Source organism: Oncorhynchus mykiss, chromosome 16, assembly GCF_013265735.2.
Source record: "Oncorhynchus mykiss isolate Arlee chromosome 16, USDA_OmykA_1.1, whole genome shotgun sequence".
NCBI lineage: Eukaryota > Metazoa > Chordata > Actinopteri > Salmoniformes > Salmonidae > Oncorhynchus > Oncorhynchus mykiss.
In genome coordinates this window covers 56,586,192-56,613,439 of record NC_048580.1, presented here as the reverse complement: position 1 = coordinate 56,613,439, position 27,248 = coordinate 56,586,192, and the positions used below count along the sequence as shown (strand labels likewise).

General features: G+C 43.7%; 1 protein-coding gene across 3 annotated transcripts in view; it reads left to right on the top strand.

Annotated features, from left to right (window-relative positions):
• Positions 1–27,248, top strand: part of LOC110492379 (nuclear receptor coactivator 3) — a 109,776-nt gene that overhangs the window by 66,461 nt on the left and 16,067 nt on the right. For 2 of the 3 annotated variants that reach the window (XM_036947353.1, XM_036947354.1), the window contains 3 exons: positions 1,745–1,795; positions 11,297–11,404; positions 12,315–12,475. In XM_036947353.1, coding sequence (XP_036803248.1) covers positions 11,316–11,404; positions 12,315–12,475 — 250 coding nt within the window. In that variant the 5' untranslated portion in view covers positions 1,745–1,795; positions 11,297–11,315. Of the gene's footprint in view, positions 1–412; positions 482–1,744; positions 1,796–11,296; positions 11,405–12,314; positions 12,476–27,248 lie in introns of all 3 variants that reach the window. The other variant, XM_036947355.1, reaches the window with a different exon arrangement.

The window sequence follows — 27,248 nt, the reverse complement described above, 5'->3', positions numbered from 1 at the left end:
GTGGAGGTCACCAACCTGACTACAGCCAGTCATTGACTACGTCAGCATGGCTGTAGACTGCAGGTCTGTCTGTTGTGTTCCTACTGGAGTTTTACATGATCTGGCCAGGCCGCGCTGCTCTTCTGTTTTGTCAACAGAGATTATGAAAATGGGGCTGGCTGTCTCTGTCTGTATCACCTAGCCTCACAACTCCCTGCCCCCGCTAACCACAAACCACCGCACCGCCCCCTGCCCGCCCACCTGCCTGCTTGCCCCCTCTCGCACCTGAAAAACAATGAGAAGAGAGACACTTATCTGAAACAAGGAAGCCTCAGTCTGTCTCGTCTGTTTGTCTCTCCCAGCATTAGGCTAGTTGTTAAATGGACAGGGAACCAGTGGCCATTATTAACCCTCTCCTTGTTGCCATGCTCAGGTCGCTCTGCGTTGACGGGCTCTCATTTTCACTCAGAAAATAAGAGGGACCCAATTGAACTCTAAAAAGGTAATGTACTGTAGCCCCACTTTTTGCAGTGAAATCCTATAAACCAGTTGTGTAGGTAGGTAGGTCATTGATGGTGTGCTTCTCATGGTGAAAATGCATTTGAAATGGGTGGTATCAGTGGAGATTGCTTGACTCCTTTAAAAAAACTGATAGTGCTTTTTAGTACAGATATAGTATAGTACAGATATACCTCATTACAAAATCAAGTCACAGAGATCATCAGTCGGACACTGTTGAGACATAAATGTAGACGGACCAAGAGAAATCTCCATATATAGTTGAGTTTCTATTATTCCTTTTCTACCTCAGTGTGTTTTGTCTGTCTGTTTGTTTGTCTGTCTGTCTGTCTGTCTGTCTGTCTGTCTGTCTGTCTGTCTGTCTGTCTGTCTGTCTGTCTGTCTGTCTGTCTGTCTGTCTGTCTGTCTCTGCCCAGTAAGCCATTTTAGACACTTGTTTGTTTGTTGCACTGGGTCATTCTTTATATGACTCATGTTAACGTGGGAGGCTGGTTTGAGGCTGTTTTGTTTTGAGTCAGAACAGAGATAGAGAGAAACAGAGACTATTTCTCTCTATTTCTCTCTTGTTGTTTCTGACTGAACTTGTTGTGCTACCTTACACACACACACACACACACACACACACACACACACACACACACACACACACACACACACACATACAGCTAATGTTACTGATCTGATTGAGTGGGAAGTCAGAGAATGTCCCTCAGTACAAAGTCCTCATTGCAAAGTGTCGTACCATGGGTTGGGTAAACAGTAATACATTTTGGCTCCCATACACAGACACATGATCAAGAGACACTCAGACCTACCTATGCACACGACACAAGCTACTCTCTCTCTCCCTCCCCCATCCCTTCATCCTCTGCCTGCATAGCGTCATGCCTGTAAACAGCTGCCTAATGGCTCTCAAACACACAAACATCATCAGTCATGAGAGAGCTGCTCGTTTGGGCCCCATCCTCCACCCTAAATCATTCATGCTAATTTTATCAACGCACACACACACACACACACACACACACACCCGTGCTATTACAATGTTGGCTACATCTCCAGCACTGTTCCTGGGCACCCTTTCTCTGTCTGTCTGTCTCTTGTATTTCTCGTTCTGTTTCTCTGTCTTTCGATCTGCATAAACATTTTGTCTCTAAACTGCATCAATACCCTAACAGTTTGCGGCTGCTGTACATCAATGAATTCCATGACATATTTGACTCTTTTCTCCTTTTTTGTCTTGCAGGATGTGAAGTTCAATGAGGTTGGATTTCATAATTTATACTCTGCTGAAGAGGTGAGTTCATGGGCAAGTTTTTTTTTTTGTCTATAGTTTCAATTTCGGCCAGTGCCATGTAGGTGCTATGGGACCATTAGGCTGCTGGCAGGCTGGTTATTTGGTTGGTTGGTATGCTGGAGAGCAGTTCAAGGAGGTGGTTCAACCTCAGGGATTTCTGGAGCTCTCTTAGCCTTGGTGAGTCACAACCAATGTTCCCTCTAAGCTGCACGGAGCTTCCCAGGGACTGCCACGCAGAAGAAATAGCAACCCGTGCAGAGAAGCACGAGATTGAACTTCACTCAACTTTCTAGAGTTTTCCCCATTAGTTAACACTATCAACGTTTCCCTTTACTGTGGGAATTGTGATTCAATCAACACAATATTAGCCACTTTCAATGCAACATACCAAAACAAAATATGCAAGACTTAGTATCTAAAACTAACTATGAGGCAGAGTGCATCTGAGTAGGATTCTATTGCATTGACAGGCACGAGGGTTGTACTCTACACAGACCTGTGCGCCAAAACCACTCAGGGCTGTACTCTACACAGACCGGTGTGCCATAACCACTCAGAGCTGCAGCAGACCTACAGAATATGCAAATAGACCATTTCCATATATGGATTTGTGCCATTCACTTTGAACCAGACTGTTTTACAGCATGAGTGGTCGCGATTATTATGTTTTGAGATCAAAGCAAGAGCTGCATGTAGCCATGTGTGCACATTTGTTAATTTTCTTTGCTAATTAGTTAGTTATTAGCCCAGTTATAGCTGATTTGTAGTCAGCAATGTGGGAGTTATTGCTTCCTACAAGAACATTTCTAGCCATCTTTGAAAGCGAGTCAGGTAAAGAGCTTTTTTTATGTCTTAAAGGGGCAGTGTTGTATTTTGAGACAGGCTTGAATATGCTATGTAACCAATAGGTAGAGGATAGCATAAGGGTAGCATAATTTGTCTGATTCTCTGTAATAATGGTATGGTTTGGTAATAATGGTAATGGTATGGTTTCTTGCATCAAACAACACAACAAAATGTTCAGTCTGAAGGACAAGTGGATAAACAGATAATGTCAATCCCTGCATGTAGGCCTACATTGAACACCACATATTGGGGCTGCTACTGTAGGCTGAATGGCAGAACCGCTATTTACATGTTAATATGTTATGTAATGCATTTTCTCCAGAGTTTTTTGTGGTAGGCCTACATTATGACCAAATAGCCACAGTAGCCTACTTGGCTACCAAAACAGTAAATCAAAGCGGGTACAGCCTCAGTGTTCACAGTAAATGAGCGCCGGAAGTTGCACAGAAATTTCACAAGGTTCATGTTTGTGCTCAGCAAACCTGAAATTTGCTCAGTGCCAGACAATATTAGAGGGAATATTGGTCACAACTCTTGGCAAATGGAAGTGGGCAGAATGTTAATTGAGAAAGAGGTGGACCACATCTCCATCAACGTTTACTTACACTCATTGTAGATCTCTCTGGAGTCGTGGCATCGTCCACTTCCTCCTCCCCTCCCCGTCCCACCCTCTACCCCTCCGGTACCATACCCAGTACCCACCACAGCACCCCTGCCTCCCAGGGTCCTACCAGGCCCCACTGCCTGTGGCGTGTAATTTACTTTTCACCCTGCGCTGTGCTGGAGAAGCGGGCAGGCAGGCAACTCGCACCACACTGGAGGTGACCCATTTCCCTGGGGTATTCAGTAGCCCTCCTAATCAGCCATTCTCTGGGGCTGCCTCATTCACTCTGCAATTAGAGCTCTTGAGCCATCTCTCTCTCTTTCTCTCTGTCTTTCTCTCTCTCTGTCGTCAGACAGTGGAAGGGTAGTTTAGTAGTTTCATGCGAAGATGAGCTACAGTACAGACAGACAAGCAGTCACGAGATTGTACTCTTAGGAAAGATTGACAGAGATGGATAGATTTGAAAGAAACACTTTTGGGAGGAAGGGAAAGAGAGGGAGTGAGGGAGCGTCTTTGAAAAACACTGCTTATGTTTCACTACATACAGAACTACAGTTTGATGCTTCTCATTTGTTTTATTTCACCTTTATTTAACCAGGTAGGCCAGGTAGGCCTAGATAAAGCAAAGCAGTGCAACAAAAAACAACACAGGGTTACACATGGGATAAACAAACGTACAGTCAATTACACAATAGAAAAATCTGTTTGCAGTGTGTGCAAATGAAGTAAGGAGGTAAGGCAATAAATAGGCCATAGTGGCGAAGTAATTACAATTTAGCAATTTACACTGGAGTGATAGATGTGCAAATGAGGATGTGCAGGTTCCCACTGTACCTTCTCCGCTATGCAATCCGGTTTCCGGGCTGGTCACGGGTGCACCTCAGCCACGCTCAAGATCCTAAACGATATCATAACTGCCATCGATTAAAGACAGTACCGTACAGCCATCTTCATCGACCTGGCCAAGGCTTTCGACTCTGTCAATCACCACATTCTTATCGGCAGACTCAACAGCCTTGGTTTCTCTAATGACTGCCTCACCTGGTTCACTAACTACTTCTTAGATAGAGTTAATTGTGTCAAATCGGAGGGCCTGTTGCCCGGACCTCTGGCAGTCTCTATGGGGGTGCCACAGGGTTCAATTCTCGGGCCGACTCTTTTCTCTGTATACATCAATGATGTCGCTCTTGCTGCGGGTGATTCTCTACGCAGACACTATTCTGTATACATCTGGCCCTTCTTTGGACACTCCAAACGAGCTTCAATACCATACAACACTCCTTCCGTGGCCTCCAACTGCTCTTAAATGCAAGTAAAACTAAATGCATGCTCTTCAACTGATCGCTGCCCTCACCTGTCCGCCTGTCCAGCATCACTACTCTGCACGGTTCTGACTTAGACTATGTTGACAACTACAAATACCTAGATGTCTGGTTAGACTGTAAACTCTCCTTCCAGACTCATATTAAGCATCTCCAATCCAAAATTAAATCTAGAACCGGCTTCCTATTTCGCAACAAAGCATCCTTCACTCATGATGCCAAACATACCCTCGTAAAACTGACCATCCTACCGATCCTCGACTTCGGCGATGTCATTTGCAAAATTAGCCTCCAACTCTACAAGTTGGATGCAGTCTATCACAGTGCCATCCGTTTTGTCACTAAAGCCTCATATACTACCCACCACTGCGATCTGTATGCTCTCGTTGGCTGGCCCTCGCTTCATACTCGTTGCCAAACCCACTGGCTCCAGGTCATCTACAAGTCTCTGTTAGGTAAAGCCCCGCCTTAGCTCACTGGTCACCATAGCAGCACCCAACCGAACGCGCTCCAACAGGTATATCTCACTGGTCACCCCCAAAGCCAATTCTTCCTTTGTCCGCCTTTCCTTCCAGTTCTCTGCCGACAATGACTGGAAAGAACTGCAAAAAACACTGAGGCTGGAGACTCATATCTCCCTGACTAGCTTTAAGCACCAGCTGTCAGAGCATCTCACAGATCACTGCACCTGTACATAGCCCATCTGTAAATAGCCCATCCAACTACCTTATCCCCATACTGTTATTTATTTTATTAATCTTGCTCCTTTGCACCTCAGTATCTCTACTTCCACATTCATCTTCTGCACATCTATCACTCCAGTGTTTAATTGGTATATTGTAATTACTTCGCCACAATGGCCTATTTATTTATTTATACTGTATTATTGACTGTATGTTTGTTTATTCCATGTGTAAGTCTGTTTGTTATATGTTTCGAACTGCTTTGCTTTATCTTGGCCAGGTCGCAGTTGCAAATGAGAACTTGTTCTCAACTAGCCTACCTGGTTAAATAAAGGTGAAATAAAACAAATAAAAAGGAGCAGATTTCTGGGCGTGGTAGGATTGATTCAGGGCATAATGTACAGACAATGGTATGGTATGGTGCAAGTACAGTGGAGTTAAACCTAGGCATTGAGTGACGATGAGAGAGGTTGCATCTCTGGAGGCGCCAGTTAACCTAGGTGCGGTCTCCGCAAGTTTGGGGAGTGGGACAAAGGAGCTATCTGAGGCATGTTGAGTGGAACTAGGGGCTCCGCAGTAAAATAAAACAATGAGATCTACCCTAAACAACAGCATACAAGGCATATTAACATTAGAGAGAGGCAGTAAGCATTCACAGGTGCTGATTGGGAGAGCTAAGACAACAACGGGTAAGACAACAACGGGTAAATGGCGATGAATTGGCAGAGATGGTCAATTAGCTACACACAGGGCCGGAGTTCGAGTCTGGGGCCGACAGATAAACAAAATGAAGTACCGTGTTAATGAACAGTTAGGAAATGTGGCGAAGGACATTTGATCTGCAGCATTTTAATTTACCGGACATTTGATAAATGTACAGTACCTACAGTGGGGCAAAAAAGTATTTAGTCAGCCACCAGTTGTGCAAGTTCTCCCACTTAAAAAGATGAGCGAGGCCTGTAATTTTCATCATAGGTACACTTCAACTATGACAGACAAAATGAGAAAAAGAAATCCAGAAAATCACATTGTAGGATATTTTATGAATTTATTTGCAAATGATGGTGGAAAATAAGTATTTGGTCAATAACAAAAGTTTACCTCAATACTTTGTTATATACCCTTTGTTGGCAATGACAGAGGTCAAACGTTTTCTGTAAGTCTTCACAAGGTTTTCACACACTGTTGCTGGTATTTTGGCCCATTCCTCCATGCAGATCTCCTCTAGAGCCGTAATGTTTTGGGGCTGTTGCTGGGCAACACTGACTTTCAACTCCCTCCAAAGATTTTCTATGGGGTTGAGATCTGGAGACTGGCTAGGCCACTCCAGGACCTTGAAATGCTTCTTACAAAGCCACTCCTTCGTTGCCCGGGCGGTGTGTTTGGGATCATTGTCATGCTGAAAGACCCAGCCACGTTTCATATTCAATGTCCTTGCTGATGGAAGGAGGTTTTCACTCAAAATCTCACGATACATGGCCCCATTCATTCTTTCCTTTACACGGATCAGTCGTCCTGGTCCCTTTGCAGAAAAACAGCCCCAAAGCATGATGTTTCCACCCTTATGCTCCAGAGTAGGTATGGTGTTCTTTGGATGCAACTCAGCATTCTTTGTCCTCCAAACACGACGAGTTGAGTTTTTACCAAAAAGTTATATTTTGGTTTCATCTGACCATATGACATTTTGCCAATTTTCTTCTGGATCATCCAAATGCTCTCTAGCAAACTTCAGACGGGCCTGGACATGTACTGGCTTAAGCAGGGGGACACGTCTGGCACTGCAGGATTTGAGTCCCTGGCGGCGTAGTGTGTTACTGATGGTAGGCTTTGTTACTTTGGTCCCAGCTCTCTGCAGGTCATTCACTAGGTCCCCCCGTGTGGTTCTGGGATTTGGTTCTTGTGATAATTTTGACCCCACAGGGTGAGATCTTGCGTGGAGCCCCAGATCGAGGGAGATTATCAGTGGTCTTCTATGTCTTCCATTTCCTAATAATTGCTCCCACAGTTGATTCCAAGCTGCTTACCTATTGCAGATGCAGTCTTCCCAGCCTGGTGCAGGTCTACAATTTTGTTCTGGTGTCCTTTGACAGCTCTTTGGTCTTGGCCATAGCGGAGTTTGGAGTGTGACTGTTTGAGGTTGTGGACAGGTGTCTTTTATACTGATAACAAGTTCAAACAGGTGCCATTAATACAGGTAACGAGTGGAGGACAGAGGAGCCTCTTAAAGAAGTTGTTACAGGTCTGTGAGAGACAGAAATCTTGCTTGTTTGTAGGTGACCAAATACTTATTTTCCAAATAAATTCATTAGAAATCCTACAGTGTGATTTTCTGGGTTTTTTTTCTCATTTTGTCTGTCATAGTTGAAGTGTACCTATGATGAAAATTACAGGCCTCTCTCATCTTTTTAAGTGGGAGAACTTGCACAATTGGTGGCTGACTAAATACTTTTTGCCCCACTGTATATGCATTGGGTACGTAACCTGATTAGGGCGTTCACCCAGTGTGCTTAGAATCACAGAAATCACATTTAGATAATGGTATTTCATAATAACAGAACATGCAAGTCAAATATTGCAATGATGTGCTGTCTTTCTTACCGAATTCTGATGCACACTTTGAAGATGTTAGAATAACGGTCCACTTTTACTTTTCCTCAGCCAACAAGACATGTAACGAACAGCAAAATCTCTGGTTTATGTCAATCTACTATCCCCTATAGTAGAAAAGTTGACCTATTCCATAGATCAGCTTGTTCGAGACTCTGGGGCAGTTGTGGGACGATAGATCCCTGGGGTATTTCATTAAAAAAAGTTAAAAAGCAATAAGTCTGATGCAACAGATGAGAACGTTTATCTTAAAATGTTGATAAACAATAATTTTTTTAAGCTTACGAGGCAGTAGAGTACGCGTGCATGTTCTGTCCATAGTGAAATTAGTGGGAAAACAATTGACAAAATCGCACAAGCAAGCAGTTTCACGAGACAGAGGAAAATATCAGTTTGACATTTTGAAAGTTGGGAGATCTTATATGCAACAACTAGCGTGGGTTGCTAATATGACTAGGGTTGTGCCTTTGGCTACTGGAAAATGAAAGAATGTTCATATATTCATACATATTTTCTCCACCAATATGGTCTGATTTTGGCTACGCTACTTTGAAGGTAAGACATGCCTCAAATATAATAAAACGGTCAACTTTCAAACAATTAAGTATATGTTTATTCTTACTGCCTCCAGCTCATTACAAAGTGGTGTGTGACGTGCTGATGTAGCTTGTCTTCCGTTGCCTATGCATTTGCTGTTTGAGATGCTGCTGTAGTAGCAGCTCTCGCACTGTCTGACAGATTTGTTGCGTAAAGGCTCTGTATGCTGTACGTGTATGATAAATAAAATACATAATGAATATACTATATACACGCGCCAATTCAATTCCACCCCCTGTACCTGGACTTTGAACTACTCCCCTCTGGGCACAGGTATAGGGCACCCCTCAGCAGGAAAAACAGAACTAGACAATAATTTGTGCCAGGTGTGATATCCCTCCTAAATAGCTCGGGCTAATGTTCCTATCGACTCCGTGAGGCCAGCAGCAGGCTAGTCTTTTTTATTTTTTATGTTTTATTTTTCTTTATTATAGTTATTATTATTTTTTTATTGGTATGTAACTGTTATGGAAGTTGTATTGTCAATTTGGTTTTGTATTTAAACGGCACTTTAAATGTGTACATCACCCTGCAACAAAATTTCCCCATGGGAACAATAAAATCAGTAAGTAAGTACTAAATTATGCAAATGAACCTATAGACCGATAAGCATGATCAGTCAAATGTATTTCCATCAATTGTTATTTCAATGAATAGTCTAAAAAGCATTTCGCATTGGGATTTTCTCTTCTCTGACAATTGGCCAGCACTGATTTTTATCGCCTTTTAAAAATATATATATAATAATAACCGGCTAACGGAAACACTAAGGGAGGCAGAGCATCACACTACTGTCCAACATTGTCGAGCTACATTGGCGGCTTTTCCATTTTATTTATTTTATTTGGTTATACGTTAGACGTTATCAGGTAGGAAGGTAAGACCCAGATGCAAACAACGTCAAATTAACAATGGTTTAATAATCCAACAGGGGCAGGCAATAGACAGGTCAAGGCAGGCTCGGGTCAGTAAACCAGAGGTGGGCCAACCGTACCGGACGGCAGGTAGGCTCAGGGTAGGCAGAGGTCAATAATTTAGAGGTCGGGCAAAGGTACAGGACGGCAGGCAGGGTCAGGGACAGGTAGAGTGGTCAGGCAGGCGGGCTCAGAACCAGGAGGGCGAGAAAAAAGAGAGACTGGGAAAAGCAAGAGCTGAAACATAAAAATGCTGGTTGACTTGACAAACAAGCTGAACTGGCAACAGACAAACAGAGAACAAATGTATAAATACACAGGGGATAATGGGGAAGATGGGTGACACCTGGAAGGGGGTGGTAACAATCACAAAGACCGGTGAAACAATCAGGGTGTGACAGTAACCCCCCCCCCCCCCCCCCCCACTACCACCAGGTCCAACAGACAATCAAAGAACACAGGTATAAATACAAAGGGGATAATGGGAAAGATAGGTGACACCTGGAGGGGAGTGAAGACCATCACAAAGACAGGTGAAACAGATCAGGGTGTGACAGATGTTGCCGGACCAGCAGGCTTGATCGAATGCATAGGCTGGGTAGAACATTTGTTCTTGAGTCGTTCTAGTGGGCTAATTTTATAATGCAATATTTGGTGTTGAGTCAACCGCTGGGATAATGTAGCAACAAACTTAGTCTTTCTGTGAAGCCGATCGTATGTCCTTGCAATGATTGAAATTAAAATATGTATCACAGTGATGGATAAACATTAGGCTACCACTAATAATTATAACATAAACTATCTGTAAAATAAATGGATAGAATGAGAGAATGGCGACACTGCTTCCTTTCCCTCTGGTGGATTTATTTTCTATTCATTAGAGGCTTCATGCATGTCAGTCAGAGGGTAACCATGTAATCAATGGAATAAAAATTATGCACTTGCTGTGAAGGTTAAGAAAGGCACTGGAGTGTGGTTCTCCTCCCGATCGTGCACCACAGAGACTCAAAGCTCATGGGCCTGTCTACATGCGTCCTTTTCTTCTTTCTCTCTCCTCCCCCTCTCTTCCACTCCTTCTCTCACTCTCTTCCCGCTCTCCCTCTTGCTACCTCCCCTTCACCTCGCTTTTCCCTCTCCCTCTCTGCTCCCTCTCTCTGTCTCCCACCGCTCTCTTATCCTGCTCTCTTCCTGAATCTCCCCCCTCTATGTCCTCTCCCTTTCTGTCTCCTACCTCATTCGCTCTCCCTCCTTTTGCATTCACTCCCTCTCCCCCTGCCCCCTCTCACTTTTCCCCAGCGTCACTGGTAAAGAAATGGACTAATCAGCATAGACTTCCTGCTGCCGACTTCTCGCTCTCCTCTCCCCCCTCCTTTGCCAGCCCACTTCCTGTATACCGAGTGTGATGCATTGTGGGAGACAGATGTCTGTCTTAACCGGGTTAGTCGTGCAGCCTGGCTTACTGTCAGAGACGCTGCTAATCCTGCTACATGTGTGTGTGTGTGTGTGTGTGTGTGTGTGTGTGTGTGTGTGTGTGTGTGTCTGTGTCTGTGTCTGTGTCTGTGTCTGTGTGTCTGTGTGTGTCTGTCTGTGCCGGTCCTACACACACTCTACCCTGAAAGAGAAGGAAGCAGACGTTGCTAAATGCAGTATCGATTTTTCATATTGTGCCAAGAGTGTCTTATTTGCATAATATAAGCTTAAGAGTACCCTGGTTGTATATGTATATTTAACATAAAGCTTCTCCTTCATGTCGGTGTGGGTGTCTGTCTTTGGGTTTGAACAATAGCCATAAGGTTAGATGTGTTTATATATGGAGGTTTCCTACACCTGTTTGTCTTTTTCCCTAACAGCCACATTAACATATTATTGGCCATCCCTCAAATCATCTCACCTGTTGTCTAAGGGTTTGTGTTTCCTGTCCCTGTCAGGTGCTGATATGTGTACACGATGAGCGGACTGGGGGACAACTCCATGGAGCCTCTGAGCTCGGAAAACCGAAAACGCAAGCTCTCCACCTGCGACACGCCCGGTCTGGGGTGAGTAGGGGGCTGGTGACAAAACATACAAATATATTTTGCCAAGTCCGATAATACACATTTTTATTCATACATTTGGAATTACAACAGGGTGTATGTAGCCTTTTTACTGTATTCTACTGTGGGTCAACCCTGGCTACTGACTCTGGAGATCACTAGTAGCTGTAGTCATTCACCTTAAGAGTATCTAGTCTACACTCAAGTCTACACAGGCAGCCCAATTCAGATTTTTTTCACCCCTAATTGGTCTTTTGACCATTCACATCAGATCTTTTCACATCAGATCTTTTTCAGAGCTGATCTGATTGGTCAAAATGCCAATTAGTAAAATAAAAGATCAGAATTGGGCTGCCTGTGTAAACATAGCCAATTTGTACCAGTTTGAAACCGGTTACACAATATTTGACCATTAGATTATTTCGGTGGGATATTGGGTTAAGCTCAACATTGACCTGTTGGAAACAAGTTTCTGTTTGAATAGTCTGAAAATCCATTCTCAAAGTCATGGAAGGTTGAATGTGTATGTCCAAGCATGGATGAGTCAATGCTCAGAGAATGAAAGATTGTTATTGTAGTGATCGAACCACATCCCCAGAATGCTATACTGTACTTGACATTCGGCACATTAAAGACGCTGGGCAGATTCGGTAACCTTAAACATGGAAATAGGCTGTTTTCGTAGTCAAACTACCAGTGTCATATTCAGTCGGGCATGATTTTTAATTTTTTTTAAAAAGTGTTTTGAAATGGATAACAAATACAAGCATTTCTTATTGTACAATTTCAGGTAGTCCCTCCCTGTTTCAGTCCATTTTCTTCCATTTGGTGCCTAATGAATAGAACCCTGGTAAAACAACTGTAAATAATAATGGTGAATACCGGTAATAACACATAGTGGTACACCCTGTAGGTGTGAGCGGAGACGGCGGGAGCAGGAGACTAAATACATCGAGGAGCTGGCCGAATTGATCTCTGCCAACCTCGGTGACATCGACAGCTTCAACGTCAAGCCAGACAAGTGTGCCATCCTCAAGGAGACGGTGCGCCAGATCAGACAGATAAAAGAGCAGGGTGAGTAGAGACAGACACCCATTGTAGCCGTGGGTAACCCATTAGTAATATCTGCAACTTTATCACTGACTACACAGTACCACTACTAGACATGGCTGTCTCAGAACCAGTACTGTGGCAATGACAGAAATGGCACCCTATTCCCTATTTTGGACACTACTTTTTGTCAGCCTTTGGACAAGACTAATAGTAAACCCATCACCATTACTTTCATCATATCATCCCTTAAATCTGTGGCTCCTAATGTTGTTAGTGCACCTAAAACATGTGGAGTGTTATTGGCCTTGATCATAGTCTAGCAGATGTGAACGTAGCACTGGAGTGGCGCTGGAGTGGCGCTGGAGTAGCACTGGAGTGGCACTGGTTTAGCACTGGAGTGGCACTGGTTTAGCACTGGAGTGGTACTGGTTTAGCACTGGAGTGGCACTGGATTAGCACTGGAGTGGCACTGGTTTAGCACTGGAGTGGCACTGGATTAGACCTGGAGTGGCACTGGTTTAGCACTGGAGTGGCACTGGATTAGCACTGGAGTGGCACTGGTTTAGCACTGGAGTGGCACTGGAGTGGCACTGGATTAGCACTGGAGTGGCACTGGATTAGCACTGGAGTGGCACTGGATTAGCATTGGAGTGGCACTGGTTTAGCACTTGAGTGGCACTGGAGTGGCACTGGTTTAGCACTGGAGTGGCACTGGATTAGCACTGGAGTGGCACTGGATTAGCACTGAAGTGGCACTGGTTTAGCACTGGAGTGGCACTGGATTAGCACTGGTTTAGCACTGGAGTGGCACTGGAGTGGCACTGGAAAGCCAGATGGGCTAAGAGGGAGGCAATTAGAGCTGATAGTATGGAGCAGGTCTGTGAGAGGGCTGGAGCCCTGGCTGTGTGTCTTTCCCCCAGAGCAGCTGGGCCAGGGAGAGGAGGGAAGGGGAGGGGAGGGGTGGAGGAGAGGGAGAACTGTGGGCCCAGGTGCACAGAGCCACAGACTCATCCATCACTCATTCATCTCCACACTATTTCACAGCCTGGGCTGTTGGGGATTGTTTGGGGGGAACTTTGGCAGGGCTTTGTGTGCATGTCAATTCTTCTGTGTGCCTGTCTGTGTGTGTCTGTGTGTGTCTGTGTGTGTGTGTGCGTGCGTGCGTGTGTGCGTGCGTGTGTGTGTGTGCGTGCGAGAGCAACTATGGTTGTGTAACTGCCGTTACAGGTAATCAAAGTGGACTGCTTTGCCTCCGTTATTGTCTGGTACAATCTTGTTTAAGTTGTTGTAGATAGTGAATCATTTGCAGACTTTTACAGTACTTTTACATGACTTTTGATGCATGTTTCATTCCCCCTTTGGATAGGCACCACAGGTGTTCACAATGGCTTGGAGGCACAGGAGGTTGGTGGTATCTTAATTAGGGAGGACAGGCTCATAGTAGCGGCTGGGACGGAGTAAATGAAATGGAATCGAACACATGAAACTCATGGTTTCCATGTGTTTGATACCATTCCATTTACTCCATTCCAGTCATTATTATGAGCCGTCCTCCCCTCAGCAGCCTTCTGTGATGGGCATTGGTAGGGGAACCGCAGGGAGTAGTAGGCTTAAGTTGGCCCTAGACACTGATTTAAGATCAGTTTAGTGTCCTAGATCTAGCTGAGCCTAATTGAGTGGGAGGATTATAGTCTGAACAGAGACTGAGGCAGGGGGAAGTGACAGTCAGTCTGAACAGAGACCAAAACTGAGGCAGGGGGAGGTGATAGTCAGTCTGAACAGAGACCGAGACTGAGGCAGGGGGAGGTGACAGTTAGTCTCTGCCACCTCGACAGGGGGAAGTACAGCTGGCACTGACTCTCCGGAGACAGGTTGCCATAGTTACCGGAAGTGAATAATAAAGTGCCATTGGATTTCACTCTTTACAACTCTGTCTGGTTCTCTCATTCTTTCTTTCTACAAATTTGTTCTCAACCTTTCTCTTTCTTTATTTCTCTCTCTTTTGCTCTCCCTCTGTCTAACCCTTCTCTCTCCCTCTGTCTCTCTACCTTTCCTTCTACCTCTCCACTGCCTCCCTCTCCTTCTGCACCCCTGATCCCATTTTCTCTATCCCCTCTCTCTCAATTAAATGTCAATTTAAGGGGCTTTATTGGCATGGGAAACATATGATAGCATTGACAAAGCAAGTGAAGTAGATAATAAACAAAAGTGAAATGAACAATAAAAATTAACAGTAAACATTAAGAATAAATGTGCAAATAGTTAAAGTACAAAATAAAAAATAAATAAACATAAATATGGGTTGTATTTACAATGGTGTTTGTTCTTCACTGGTTGCCCTTTTCTTGTGGCAACAGGTCACAAATATTGCTGCTGTGATTGCACACTGTGGTATTTCACACCATAAATATGAGAGTTTATCAAAATTGGGTTTGTTTTCAAATTCTTTGTGGTCTGTGTAGTCTGTGGGAAATTAGTGTCTCTAATATGATCATACATTTGGCATGAGGATAGGAAGTGCAGCTCAGTTTCCACTTCATTTTGTGGCAGTGTGCACATAGCCTGTCTTCTCTTGAGAGCCAGGTCTGCCTACGGTGGCCTTTCTCAATAGCAAGGCTATGCTCACTGAGACTGTAGGTAGTCAAAACTTTCCTTAAGTTTGGGTCAGTCACAGTGGTCAGGTATCCTAAGATTTGTATTTGACCATGTACAGTGCCTTGCGAAAGTATTCGGCCCCCTTGAACTTTGCGACCTTTTGCCACATTTCAGGCTTCAAACATAAAGATATAAAACTGTATTTTTTTGTGAAGAATCAACAACAAGTGGGACACAATCATGAAGTGGAATGACATTTATTGGATATTTCAAACTTTTTTAACAAATCAAAAACTGAAAAATTGGGCGTGCAAAATTATTCAGCCCCTTTACTTTCAGTGCAGCAAACTCTCTCCAGAAGTTCAGTGAGGATCTCTGAATGATCCAATGTTGACCTAAATGACTAATGATGATAAATACAATCCACCTGTGTGTAATCAAGTCTCCGTATAAATGCACCTGCACTGTGATAGTCTCAGAGGTCCGTTAAAAGCGCAGAGAGCATCATGAAGAACAAGGAACACACCAGGCAGGTCCGAGATACTGTTGTGAAGAAGTTTAAAGCCGGATTTGGATACAAAAAGATTTCCCAAGCTTTAAACATCCCAAGGAGCACTGTGCAAGCGATACTATTGAAATGGAAGGAGTATCAGACCACTGCAAATCTACCAACACCTGGCCGTCCCTCTAAACTTTCAGCTCATACAAGGAGAAGACTGATCAGAGATGCAGCCATGAGGGCCATGATCACTCTGGATGAACAGCAGAGATACAGCTGAGGTGGGAGACTCTCTCCATAGGACAACAGTCAGTCGTATATTGCACAAATCTGGCCTTTATGGAAGAGTGGCAAGAAGAAAGCCATTTCTTAAAGATATCCATACAAAGTGTTGTTTAAAGTTTGCCACAAGCCACCTGGGAGACACACCAAACATGTGGAAGAAGGTGCTCTGGTCAGATGAAACCAAAATTGAACTTTTTGGCAACAATGCAAAACGTTATGTTTGGCGTAAAAGCAACACAGCTCATCACCCTGAACACACCATACCCACTGTCAAACATGGTGGTGGCAGCATCATGGTTTGGGCCTGCTTTTCTTCAGCAGGGACAGGGAAGATGGTTAAAATTGATGGGAAGATGGATGGAGCCAAATACAGGACCATTCTGGAAGAAAACCTGATGGAGTCTGCAAAAGACCTGAGACTGGGACGGAGATTTGTCTTCCAACAAGACAATGATCCAAAACATAAAGCAAAATCTACAATGGAATGGTTCAAAAATAAACATATCCAGGTGTTAGAATGGCCAAGTTAAAGTCCAGACCTGAATCCAATTGAGAATCTGTGGAAAGAACTGAAAACTGCTGTTCACAAATGCTCTCCATCCAACCTCACTGAGCTCGAGCTGTTTTGCAAGGAGGAATGGGAAAAAATGTCAGTCTCTCGATGTGCAAAACTGATAGAGACATACCCCAAGCGACTTACAGCTGTAATCGCAGCAAAAGGTGGCGCTACAAAGTATTAACTTAAGGGGGCTGAATAATTTTGCACGCCCAATTTTTCAGTTTTTGATTTGTTAAAAAAGTTTGAAATATCCAATAAATGTCATTCCACTTCATGATTGTGTCCCACTTGTTGTTGATTCTTCACAAAAAAATACAGTTTTATATCTTTATGTTTGAAGCCTGAAATGTGGCAAAAGGTCGCAAAGTTCAAGGGGGCCGAATACTTTCGCAAGGCACTGTATATGTTTACCCATACATCTCCGTTTTGGATAGATAACTCTTCGTGTTGTTGTTTGTTTAGTGTTTTCCAATTTTCCCAGAAGTGGTTCGAGTCTATGGATTCTTCAATTACGTTGAGCTGATTTCTGACGTGCTGTTCCTTCTTTTTCTGTAGTGTATTTCTGTATTGTTTTAGTGATTCACCATAGTAAAGGCTCAGGTTTTCTGGGTCTCTATGTTTTTGTTTGGATAGGTTTCTAGATTTCTTTCTTTGGTTTTTGCATTCTTCGTAAAACCATTTGTCATCGTTATTAATTTTCTTCAGTTTTCTATTTGACGTTTTTAGATTTGATTGGGAAGCTGAGAGGTCAAAATATACTATTTAGGTTTTCTACTGCCAAGTTTACATTTTCACTATTACAATGAAATGTTTTGTCCAGGAAGTTGTCTAAAAGGGATTGAATTTGTTGTTGCCTAAATGTTTTTTGGTAGGTTTCCACACTACTTTCCTTTCATCTAAAGTATTTCTTAATATTATTCAGTTCCTTTGGCTTTGATGCCTTATGATTGAGTATTAATCTGTTCAAGTAGACTGTGATTTTGCTGTGACCTGATAAGGGTGTCAGTGGGTTGACTGAATGCTCTGAGAGACTCTGGGTTGAAGTCAGTGATAAAGTAGTCTACAGTACTACTGCCAAGAGATGAGCTATAGATGAGCTATAGATGTACCTACCCCTCGAAGCCTCTCTTTGACTTTGTACCTACCAGCGTACGACAGAGCTGCAGAGCTTTTTTTTGGTCATGTTGTGCCTTGGGAGGCATATGGGGCAGGGATTGCTGTCACCTCCAGGTAGGTGTTAGTCCCCCTGTGTGCTGAGGGTGTCAGGTTATTGTCCAGTTCTGACATTTAGGCCGCCACAGACTAGTACATGTCCCTGGGCCTGGAAATTATTGATTTCCCCCTCTAGGATCTCTACCTTCAGAGCAGGGCTGGCTGTTTTTCTTTCTGTTTGCTGTATCTGTCCCCTCTGGGACCTAATCAGATGGAAGGATTCCTGTAGCCCAGCTCCAGATAGCTTCTGCATTAATACTGCTGTTGCCTAGTGCCTGCCTGGATCTCTGCCAGCCAGCCAGTGCCTCTTAAATCTCACACTAAATATAAAGTATGAAGGCAGCAAGGCAAGTTGCTACCTAGTCCAAACCATACACTATACTGCTCTGGTCTACGTCCAGCCCTGGTCTGGTCTCAGCCCCTTCGCTCCTCAGACAGAGAAGGCTGCATGTGGATGTTGTTCCCCTTACCTGGTGCTTTGTGTGGAGGGAAGGTTGGGAAACGCTGACCCCTGGTGGTTGTTGGAGCTTTAATAAGTGGATTGTGATGTAGTTACACAGATCTGTGTCTAAAGAGTTTACTTTACACCTTTCACAGCTCATCTCTTCATACATTTAATGTTTTCTTATTTGCACACACACTTGCACAGGAGATTGTACAGGAGATGTGTGTTAGGAATTCAAGGTGTGTTAGGAATTTAAGATGGCGCCGAAGGGGAGGGCTGCCATCTTATCGGCTCTTAACCAACCATGCTATTTTGTTTGTTTTTTCACGTTGTTCGAAATTTGTTTTGTACATAATGTTGCTGCTACCGTCTCTTGTTGCACACATGACCCGAAAAGAGCTTCTGGACATCAAAACTGAGATTACTCACCTCAAATTGGATGAGGAGTTCTTCATCAATGAGTCGGATGCGAGGGATATATTACAGACACCCGATCAGGCCCAGATCCCCGTGATTCGCTGGAAAAGGAAAAGTAGGTTCCGCGGAAAGAGATCAGGATGCCTTGTGAGGATCAGGTGACGAGTGGCTAATCTGCCCTTGCCTTCTGTTCTGTTAGCTAACGTTCAATCGCTGGAAAATAAATGGGACGAACTGAAAGGACGTATATCCTACCAACGGGACATTAAAAACTGTAATATCTTATGTTTCACCGAGTTGTGGCTGAACGACAACATTAAGAACATACAGCAAGCGGTTTATACACTCTATCGGCAGGACAGAACAGCAGCCTATGGTAAGACACGGGGCGGAGGCCTACGCATATTTGTAAACAATAGCTGGTGCATGATATCTAAGGAAGTCTCAAGGTTTTGCTCGCCTGAGGTAGAGGTAGAGTATCTCGTGATACGTTGTAGACCATACTATCTACCTAGAGATTTTTCATCTGTATTTTTCGTAGCTGTCTTACATACCACCACAGACCGAGGCTGGCACTAAAACCACACTCAATGAGCTGTATACCGCCATAAGCAAACAGGAAAATGCTCATCCAGAGGCGGCACTCCTAGTGGCCAGGGACTTTAACCTCTAGCGTCGAGCAATCCCGTATCCGGGAGCGTAATCATAGCCTCAAGCTCATTACCATAACGCAACGTTTCCTATTCATGAAAATCGCAAATTAAATGAAATAAATATATTGAAACACAAGCTTAGCCTTTTGTTAACAACACTGTCATCTCAGATTTTCAAAATATGCTTTAACCAAAGCTACACAAGCATTTGTGTAAGAGTATTGATAGCCTAGCATAGCATTAAGCCTAGCATTCAGCAGGCAACTTTTTCACATAAACAAGAAAAGCATTCAAATAGAATAATTTACCTTTGAAGAACTTTGGATGTTTTCAATTGCGAGACTCTCAGTTAGATAGCAAATGTTCATTTTTTCCAAAAATATTATTTGTGTAAGAGAAATAGCTCCGTTTTGTTCATCACGGTTGGCTAAGAAAAAAAAACGAAAATGCAGTCACTTACAACGGCAAACTTTTTTCCAAATTAGCTCCATAATATCGACAGAAACATGGCAAACGTTGTTTAGAATCAATCCTCAAGGTGTTTTTCACAATTCTATTCGATGAAAAATCATTCCTGGCAGTTGGTTTCTCATCAGAGCCAAACGGAAAAATACTGCAGCTGGAGATTACGCAATAATTGCGACGGAGGACACCAAGCGACCACCTGGTAAATGTAGTCTCTTATGGTCAATCTTCCAATGATATGCCTACAAATACGTCACAATGCTGCAGACACCTTGGGGAAAACGTGGAAAAGGTAAGCTGACTCCTAGCTCCTCCACAGCCATATAAGGAGTCATTGCCATGAGGCGGTTTCAAAAAATGCGGCACTTCCTGATTGTATTTTTATCTGGTTTTTTTCTGTAACATCAGTTCTGTGGCACTCACAGACAATATCTTTGCAGTTTTGGAAACGTCAGAGTGTTTTCTTTCCAAAGCTGTCAATTATATGCATAGTCAAGCATATTTTCGTGACAAAATATCTTGTTTAAAACGGGAACGTTTTTCATCCAAAAATTAAAAGAGCGCCCCCTATATCGAAGAAGTTAATGCACGAAAACTTCAATCAGTTTTACCAAATTTCTATCAGCATGTTAAGTGTGCAACCAGAGGGAAAACAATTCTAGACCACCTTTACTCCACACACAGAGACGTGTTCAAAGCTCGCCCTCCATTTGGCAAATCTGACCATAACTCTATCTTCCTGATTCCTGCTTACGAGCAAAAATTAAAGCAGGAAGCACCAGTGACTCGGTCTATAAAAAGTAGTCAGATGAAGCAGATGCTAAACTACAGGACTGTTTTGGAAGCACAGACTGGAATATGTTCCGGGATTCTTCCGTTGGCATTGAGGAGTACAACACATCAGTCACTGGCTTTATCAATAAGTGCATCGAGGACGTCATCCCCACAGTGACTGTACGTACATACCCCAACCAGAAGCCAAGCCAACATTCGCACTGAGCTAAAGGGTAGAGCTGCCGCTTTCAAGGAGTGGGACTCTAACCCGGAAGCTTATAATAAATCCCGTTATGCCCTACAACGAACCATCAAACAGGCAAAGCGTCAATACAGGACTAAGATCAAATCGTACTACATGTGGCAGTGTAGTACGTTTGGCATGTGGCAGTGTAGTGTTTTTTGCAAACTATTACAGACTACAAAGGGAAGCACAGCCAAGAGCTGCCCAGTGACACAAGCCTACCAGACAAGCTAAATAACTTCTATGCTCGCTTCGAGGCAAGTAGCACTGAAACATGCATGAGACCATCAGCTGTTCCGGACAACTGTGTGATCACGCTCTCCGCAGCCAATGTGAGTAAGACCTTTAAACAGGTCAACATTCACAAGGCCGCAGGGCCAGACGGATTACCAGGATGTGTACTCCGAGCATGCGCTGACCAACTGGTAAGTGTCTTCACTGACATTTTCAACCGCTCCCTGTCTGAGTCTGTGATACCAACATGTTTCAAGCAGACCACTGTCGTGTCTTTACTATCATTAACCAGTTGAGACTATGGGGGCGCTATTTCATTATTGGATAAAAAAACATGCCCATTTTAAGCGCAATATTTTGTCACGAAAAGATGCTTGACTATGCATGTAATTGACAGCTTTGGAAAGAAAACAGTCTGACGTTTCCAAAACTGCAAAGATATTATCTGTGAGTGCCACAGAACTCATGCTACAGGCGAAACCAAGATGAAACTTCAAACAGGAAATGAGCAGAATTTCTGAAGCTCTGTTTTCCATTGTCTCCTTATATGGCTGTGAATGCACCAGGAACGAGCCTGCCCTTTCTGTCGTTTCTTCAAGATGTCTGCAGCATTGTGACGTATTTGTAGGCATATCATTGGAAGATTGGCCATAAGAGATTACATTTTCCAGGGGTCCGCCCGGTGTCCTTTGTCTAAATTGGTGTGTAATCTTCAGTTGCGGGCATTTTCTCCTGGGATTCAGGAGAATAAGCACACTTCCACGAACGATATATCATCGAAGAGATATGTGAAAAACACCTTGAGGATTGGTTCTAAACAACGTTTGCCATGTTTCAGTCGATATTATGGAGTTAATTTGGAAAAAAGTTTGGCGTTTTGATGACTGGATTTTCATTTTTTTTTGGTAGCCAAACGTGATGTACCAAACGGAGCGATTTCTCCTAAACAAATAATCTTTCAGGAAAAACTGAACATTTGCTATCTAACAGAGTCTCCTCATTGAAAACATCTGAAGTTCTTCAAAGGTAAATGATTTTATTTGAATGCTTTTCTGTTTTTTGTGAAAATGTTGCCTGCTGAATGCTAACGCTAACGCTAAATGCTACGCTAGCTAGCTACTGTTACACAAATGATTGTTTTCCTATGGTTGAGAAGCATATTTTGAAAATCTGAGATGACAGTGTTGTTAACAAAAGGCTAAGCTTGAGAGCTAGCATATTTATTTCATTTCATTTGCGATTTTCATGAATAGTTAACGTTGCGTTATGGTAATGAGCTTGAGGCTGTATTCACGATCCCGGATCCGGGATGGCTAAGTGCTAGAGGTTAACTGAAGACTGGTAGTTTTTATAAAAAAGTGCTTAGGCACTATTCTAAGTTGATAACTATATGATAAGTTTACAGCTGTAAGGCACTCGTTTTGGGCAGTCTACAGGGATGACCTATGGACTTCTGGGAAGAAAACTGGTGAGTGCTGTAGAGTCCAAGGCCTAGAAGTAAATGTTCAACTTTACTAAGGCTGGTATTTTGCTTGGACCCTTAAGTGATCCTAGCATAAATCCTAATTGGATGTTCCGTTGTGCATGTGCGTTTATGCTTACACAAGCGCGCATGTCAAGGGAAGAAAACCAAGTATCCTGGCAGATTACAACTTGTTCAGAATGAGTCTGACGTAAGGTAATTTTCAGGTCAATGCCTGGAGGTCAGTCAGAATTGGTGTCAAGGGAGTCTGTAGTAGTTTTTACTACAAGTCACTGTGTCTTTCACTATTGTAGTGGTGATAGGTATGAAGTCTATTTCATAGCTATGTTATCCACGGAGGAGCTAACCTCACGACGGAAGTACTCTTTAAGTATTGGACCAGTCGTACGTGGTGTGATCGTGGTTAATGATTCTAATAATTGTCCTCCTGAATGGAGGATTCTATTTATTAGTGACGTGTGTTAACCATTGGAAGAGTGCACTGGAGATTCCCTTCCACATGTTGCACTCTGAGTGACTCCTATGTCACTATTGTCAAGGGTAATTTGATTGGTTAGGTCTCTAACCTTCTTACTGATTGTAGCTAGACTGACTGTCGCTGGCATTGGTACTGGTGCTCAAAGGGACCAGTTATCCTACCGATTTATTCTGAAATATTATACTACCGGAACACATGATTGGAGCATTTTACTAGTTGTATTGTAGTTGAACCTACACATGGCAAGGAATGATTATTGTTGCCATTTGTTTTGGAGGTGGACAAGTCCACTGGACTTCCTTTACGACCAGTGTGGTACACCTCAGTACTATCTTAGATGTGTTCTAAGATAATCCCCGTCTAGGGGCCTGTCTGCTCCTCACTGTTCTCATAGGGGAGTTTACAACTAGATTTGATTTATGCTCTGGTGGCCTCGTACGGTGTTGTCCATAGTCTCAACCCCCCCACCGGCCTCGATGAGGCTCATCATGGGTCTGGGCTACTGTTCCCCCCCTTTGTGTCTCGGGATCCCCCCACCAGCGGGTGGTGTTGGTATCCAAGGCTCAAACGAAAAGGTCAGACCCTATGTAGGAGTTGTCAGCGGCCGCGTTGTTATGAGAATGGCTGTAACCTTTCAGTACCTGCGAACTGAGACGAGGATATCGGTCTGTGATATCGCAAAGTGTTTCACCAGTGAGAGTCATCGGGTCAGTTGCTGGACTGACGCCATTAGTGTCATTGTAAGGGGTGATAGTCCCCAACAAAGCAGGTGTATCATCGGAAGCAGTGTATACTCTGCGCATCAATGTTTTTCTCGCTGAGATGGCCCCAGTGCTTGCAGAAGTGTCCGAAGGGCAAGAGGAGTTCATCTCAACTACCGTATTGCACGACTGCAAGGAGGAGGGAAGTTGCGTATTCACAGAGACAGCTGGCTCGAAATCATGAAAAGAATGGTCAATCAAGTTGGCTGATGGAATGTGTCGAGATATCGTAATATCTCCTTGGATCGGATTCTGCCCCAAGAAGTTTTTAAACATATTTTTCCCAAGGGGTGCTTTCGACAGATACCCCTCGTGAATGACTGCGTTGCAGCTAGCGTTAGGGGAAGACAGTGTGGTCAGTGGAGAAGGCACGGTGGCCTGTGACCATACCTGGTTGGTTTTCCAATCCATCAATGGGAGTAACCGACCCATCAAGTCTGCTCCAAGTAGCAGGGTTACAGTTTCGAGGCTGGTAACATACACAGGGTGAACGAGCGATACGTGCTTGAAGTGTAGTTTCAGCATGACTCTCAATGTGATAGACGTGGTAGTCTGAGTGACCCCTCGAAGTGTAGTGTCGCATCATTCCATTTTTAACCAACGTTTAGTTGGCTTCAAAGCCCTTTTGAGATCATCAAACAATGTTTGAGAGATGAGTGATATTGTCGCACCCGAATCAATTAGTGCATGACAAGTTAAGCAGTCCTCCAGGACGGTTTCCAGGTATGGCCGTTTAGATTCGTGGTTCGTGGACATATTTTCCACAAAGTGGAGTGGTTGTTCGCAACGATGTGATGTGCCATTTCTATTCAAGGTGGAAGCAGATTGACTTTTCCGATTTTGAGTGGGCTTGGCTTTAACGAAGCGTTTGACCTTTTTCTTCGCAACCTTTGTATCAGAGTCTATAGACAAAGCCCGGGGGCTTGTTTCTTGATCAAGCGGGCCCTGGATAGGGTCTTGAATGAGAGCGGGAGAAATTTGAACTTTAACGTCCTTGCTATGGGTGTTAATTCCTGCGGACCTGGTGTCCAGTAATTCCTTGTCTAGTCCTTGTGACTTATCTTTTACCCTTTTCTCAAATTGTTCTCGCTTTAGTTCTTCCCATAGTGGAACTTCTGGAGAACATTGGTCTACGTTTTGATCGTCCTTCAACCCTTTGTTACCCTTGTGCTCTGACACTTTTTGTGGGTTCGGTGCAGGAACATAGTGAACAGGTCGATTGTAGCGGTAGTCATGTTGATGGCGACGTACTTTACAGTTATTTCGACCGCGGAGGTTATTGGAATCATGGTTTCATGGTAGAAACTGTTGTTGTGCGTCATCTCTCAACGCTCCAATACCTGATAATGCACCCTCTAACTGGATTGAATGCTCCTGGTCAAACTTCAAAACCAAGTGGTCAGGGCTCTTAGCGTTGTGAACTTTTGATGCCTCAAAAGCTGTGCTTGCAAGCTCTCTGAGTTGTAAGATAGGCAAGCCAACGTGGGCGGCAGGGCCCAAGTAGGCAATGAAGGTAGGATACATGTTCAACAGGGACATTTGTTTAAAAGGTAACAGGTCTTCCATGCCTGTTTCAGTGAGTAGGCCAAAGTAAGCTGAACGAAGCCTATCATAGTAAGCTTGTGGGTGTCCGTTCCGAGCTTGTTTGACGGTGTTAGCCAGTGAGCTATCGTGTTTGTGAGTCGGGGAACCACTGAATTCTACTTTGAAAGCTGTGGCAAGTTTAGCGTAGTCATTTAGCACGTGTTGCTGTTGTAGACGAATGAACCTTGTCACGTGTCTATTCGATGTTCGCTTCAACAGGTAAACTCTGTCAGAACCCGTAGCCGTCGGGTAGCCGTCCAACGCATCCTCTGTCAGCTAGGAACGTCTCAGTATCGTTTGGCTGACCTGGAACGGGGTCAAAGGTGGGGAAATTCTTGATGAGTTTGTCAAGGTATTCCGCGCCAAGCGGGCGGAGAGGGTTGGCTGTTGTTGGCCAAGAGGCGCAGTATTACTCATTGCCGAATGGCCAAGAGGAGAAGACTGAGGGACACATGAGGGAGGCAAGGTCTGAAACCTATCGTCTTTACTCCTGTGAGTACAGGGCTCCGGTTGCTTGGATTGGTAGTCACGCTGTAGGACTTCCTCCAGATGGTACCTAAGGGTGGTATTCTGCTGCATTGCAGAGTCCACTTGAGCGCTTAGAGTACTGATTTTGAACACGTGAGTGTCACACTTGCTCCTTTCGGTCTCAAACTTATCTGTCATGGTTTGCAGATAGAGGTCTTGAGTACGGAGCGAGAGATTCAGTGATGAGATTTCCTCCGCTTGCTTAGAAATAAATATTTCCATCTTCATCACCTGAGTTCTCATCATTCATTTGGTCAGCTACTTCAATGAGTTCTGCTGATTTGTCATCCAACTTTGTCATTGTGTTCATTAATTGATCGTCTTTGGTCTGCAGCGTTTTGAGTAGAACCGTGTTACTTTGAGTAACGTTCAACAAAACTGCATGCATGTTATCAAGTTGAGTGCTCCAGTTTGTAGATAACTCTTCAGATTTCTCTAGTTTGGCGTGGACATCATCGTATTTAGTTTTGGCTTAATTGATTTGTTCCTGTAGCATATGATTTTGTTCCTGTAGAAGACAATTTTGTTGAAGAGCTTGTGCTTGTTCATCGTCATACGTTTTTGCAATTACATTTAATTGTTCAGTTTTCAAGTGCAGTTCCATAGCTAGCAGAATTTTTCCCATTTCTGCATTTGTCATTGGTTTCCCGGTCCTCTCCCTCTGTCCCTTTATGTCTCCCATTACCTGCTCGTGCTTCAGCTGTGCACTGCGGTATTGGACAGATGCCAATCTTGGGTGGCAAGACATCAGGGCTAGACTGGAGCGAACCTTTATGAGGCCTGCGCCCGATGGTTGATTTTGGAAAGCATTGTTGTCTGCTTTTCCACTAATGGCATAATTAGGGTTGGGATCGCTGCTGAGGTCAGAGATCAATCCATTTGCGGTTGGAGGTTCACTAATTAGCGGGCGAGTGGGGACTACCCCCTCTCATAGCTTGCACATTATTAGAACATTTTGAAAGTTAAAAATGTTTTTCCTAATTTTCCAAAGTTTGGTTTTGGAATATATTGGGAGCTGCAAAGACGATTTTAATCTATTTATAGACGTTAATGAACCATCAATACTGGACAGTACTGTAGAACTTGGACGAGAATGAATTTGCAAAAGCAAATTGAATTAATCAATGATAATGATTAATCATACCTGGATAGGCTATCTGGGTATTAAACCTTCAATTAACCTGGGAAGTTGGTTCATCTAGGTTACTATTGCAAAGCTTAAAGTGTCTCATTTAACTGGAAGAACCTTGAAAGGTATGTCCGACAATTTAAATAAATTAATTGAATGAGACGATAATACCCAAGCAATTGAGATTGCTGGATTATTTTAACGTCATCCACGTTTGGATTTCCAACACTTATTTTAAGAGATGTCTTGCGATTCTTCACGACCAGTGATGCAGAATGCTGAAATCAAACGGAAGTACAAAGGGCGGGACTTCCGTCGCGCAAGGCGGAGGAATTCAAACGGAACACAGGAAGTGAAAAATGTTCCCTCTCTCTTAGCTTAGCATCTCGTGCCAGCTATATCACGTTCTAAGCACAAAATAATGTCCTCTCACCATGGAAAGGGTGGGT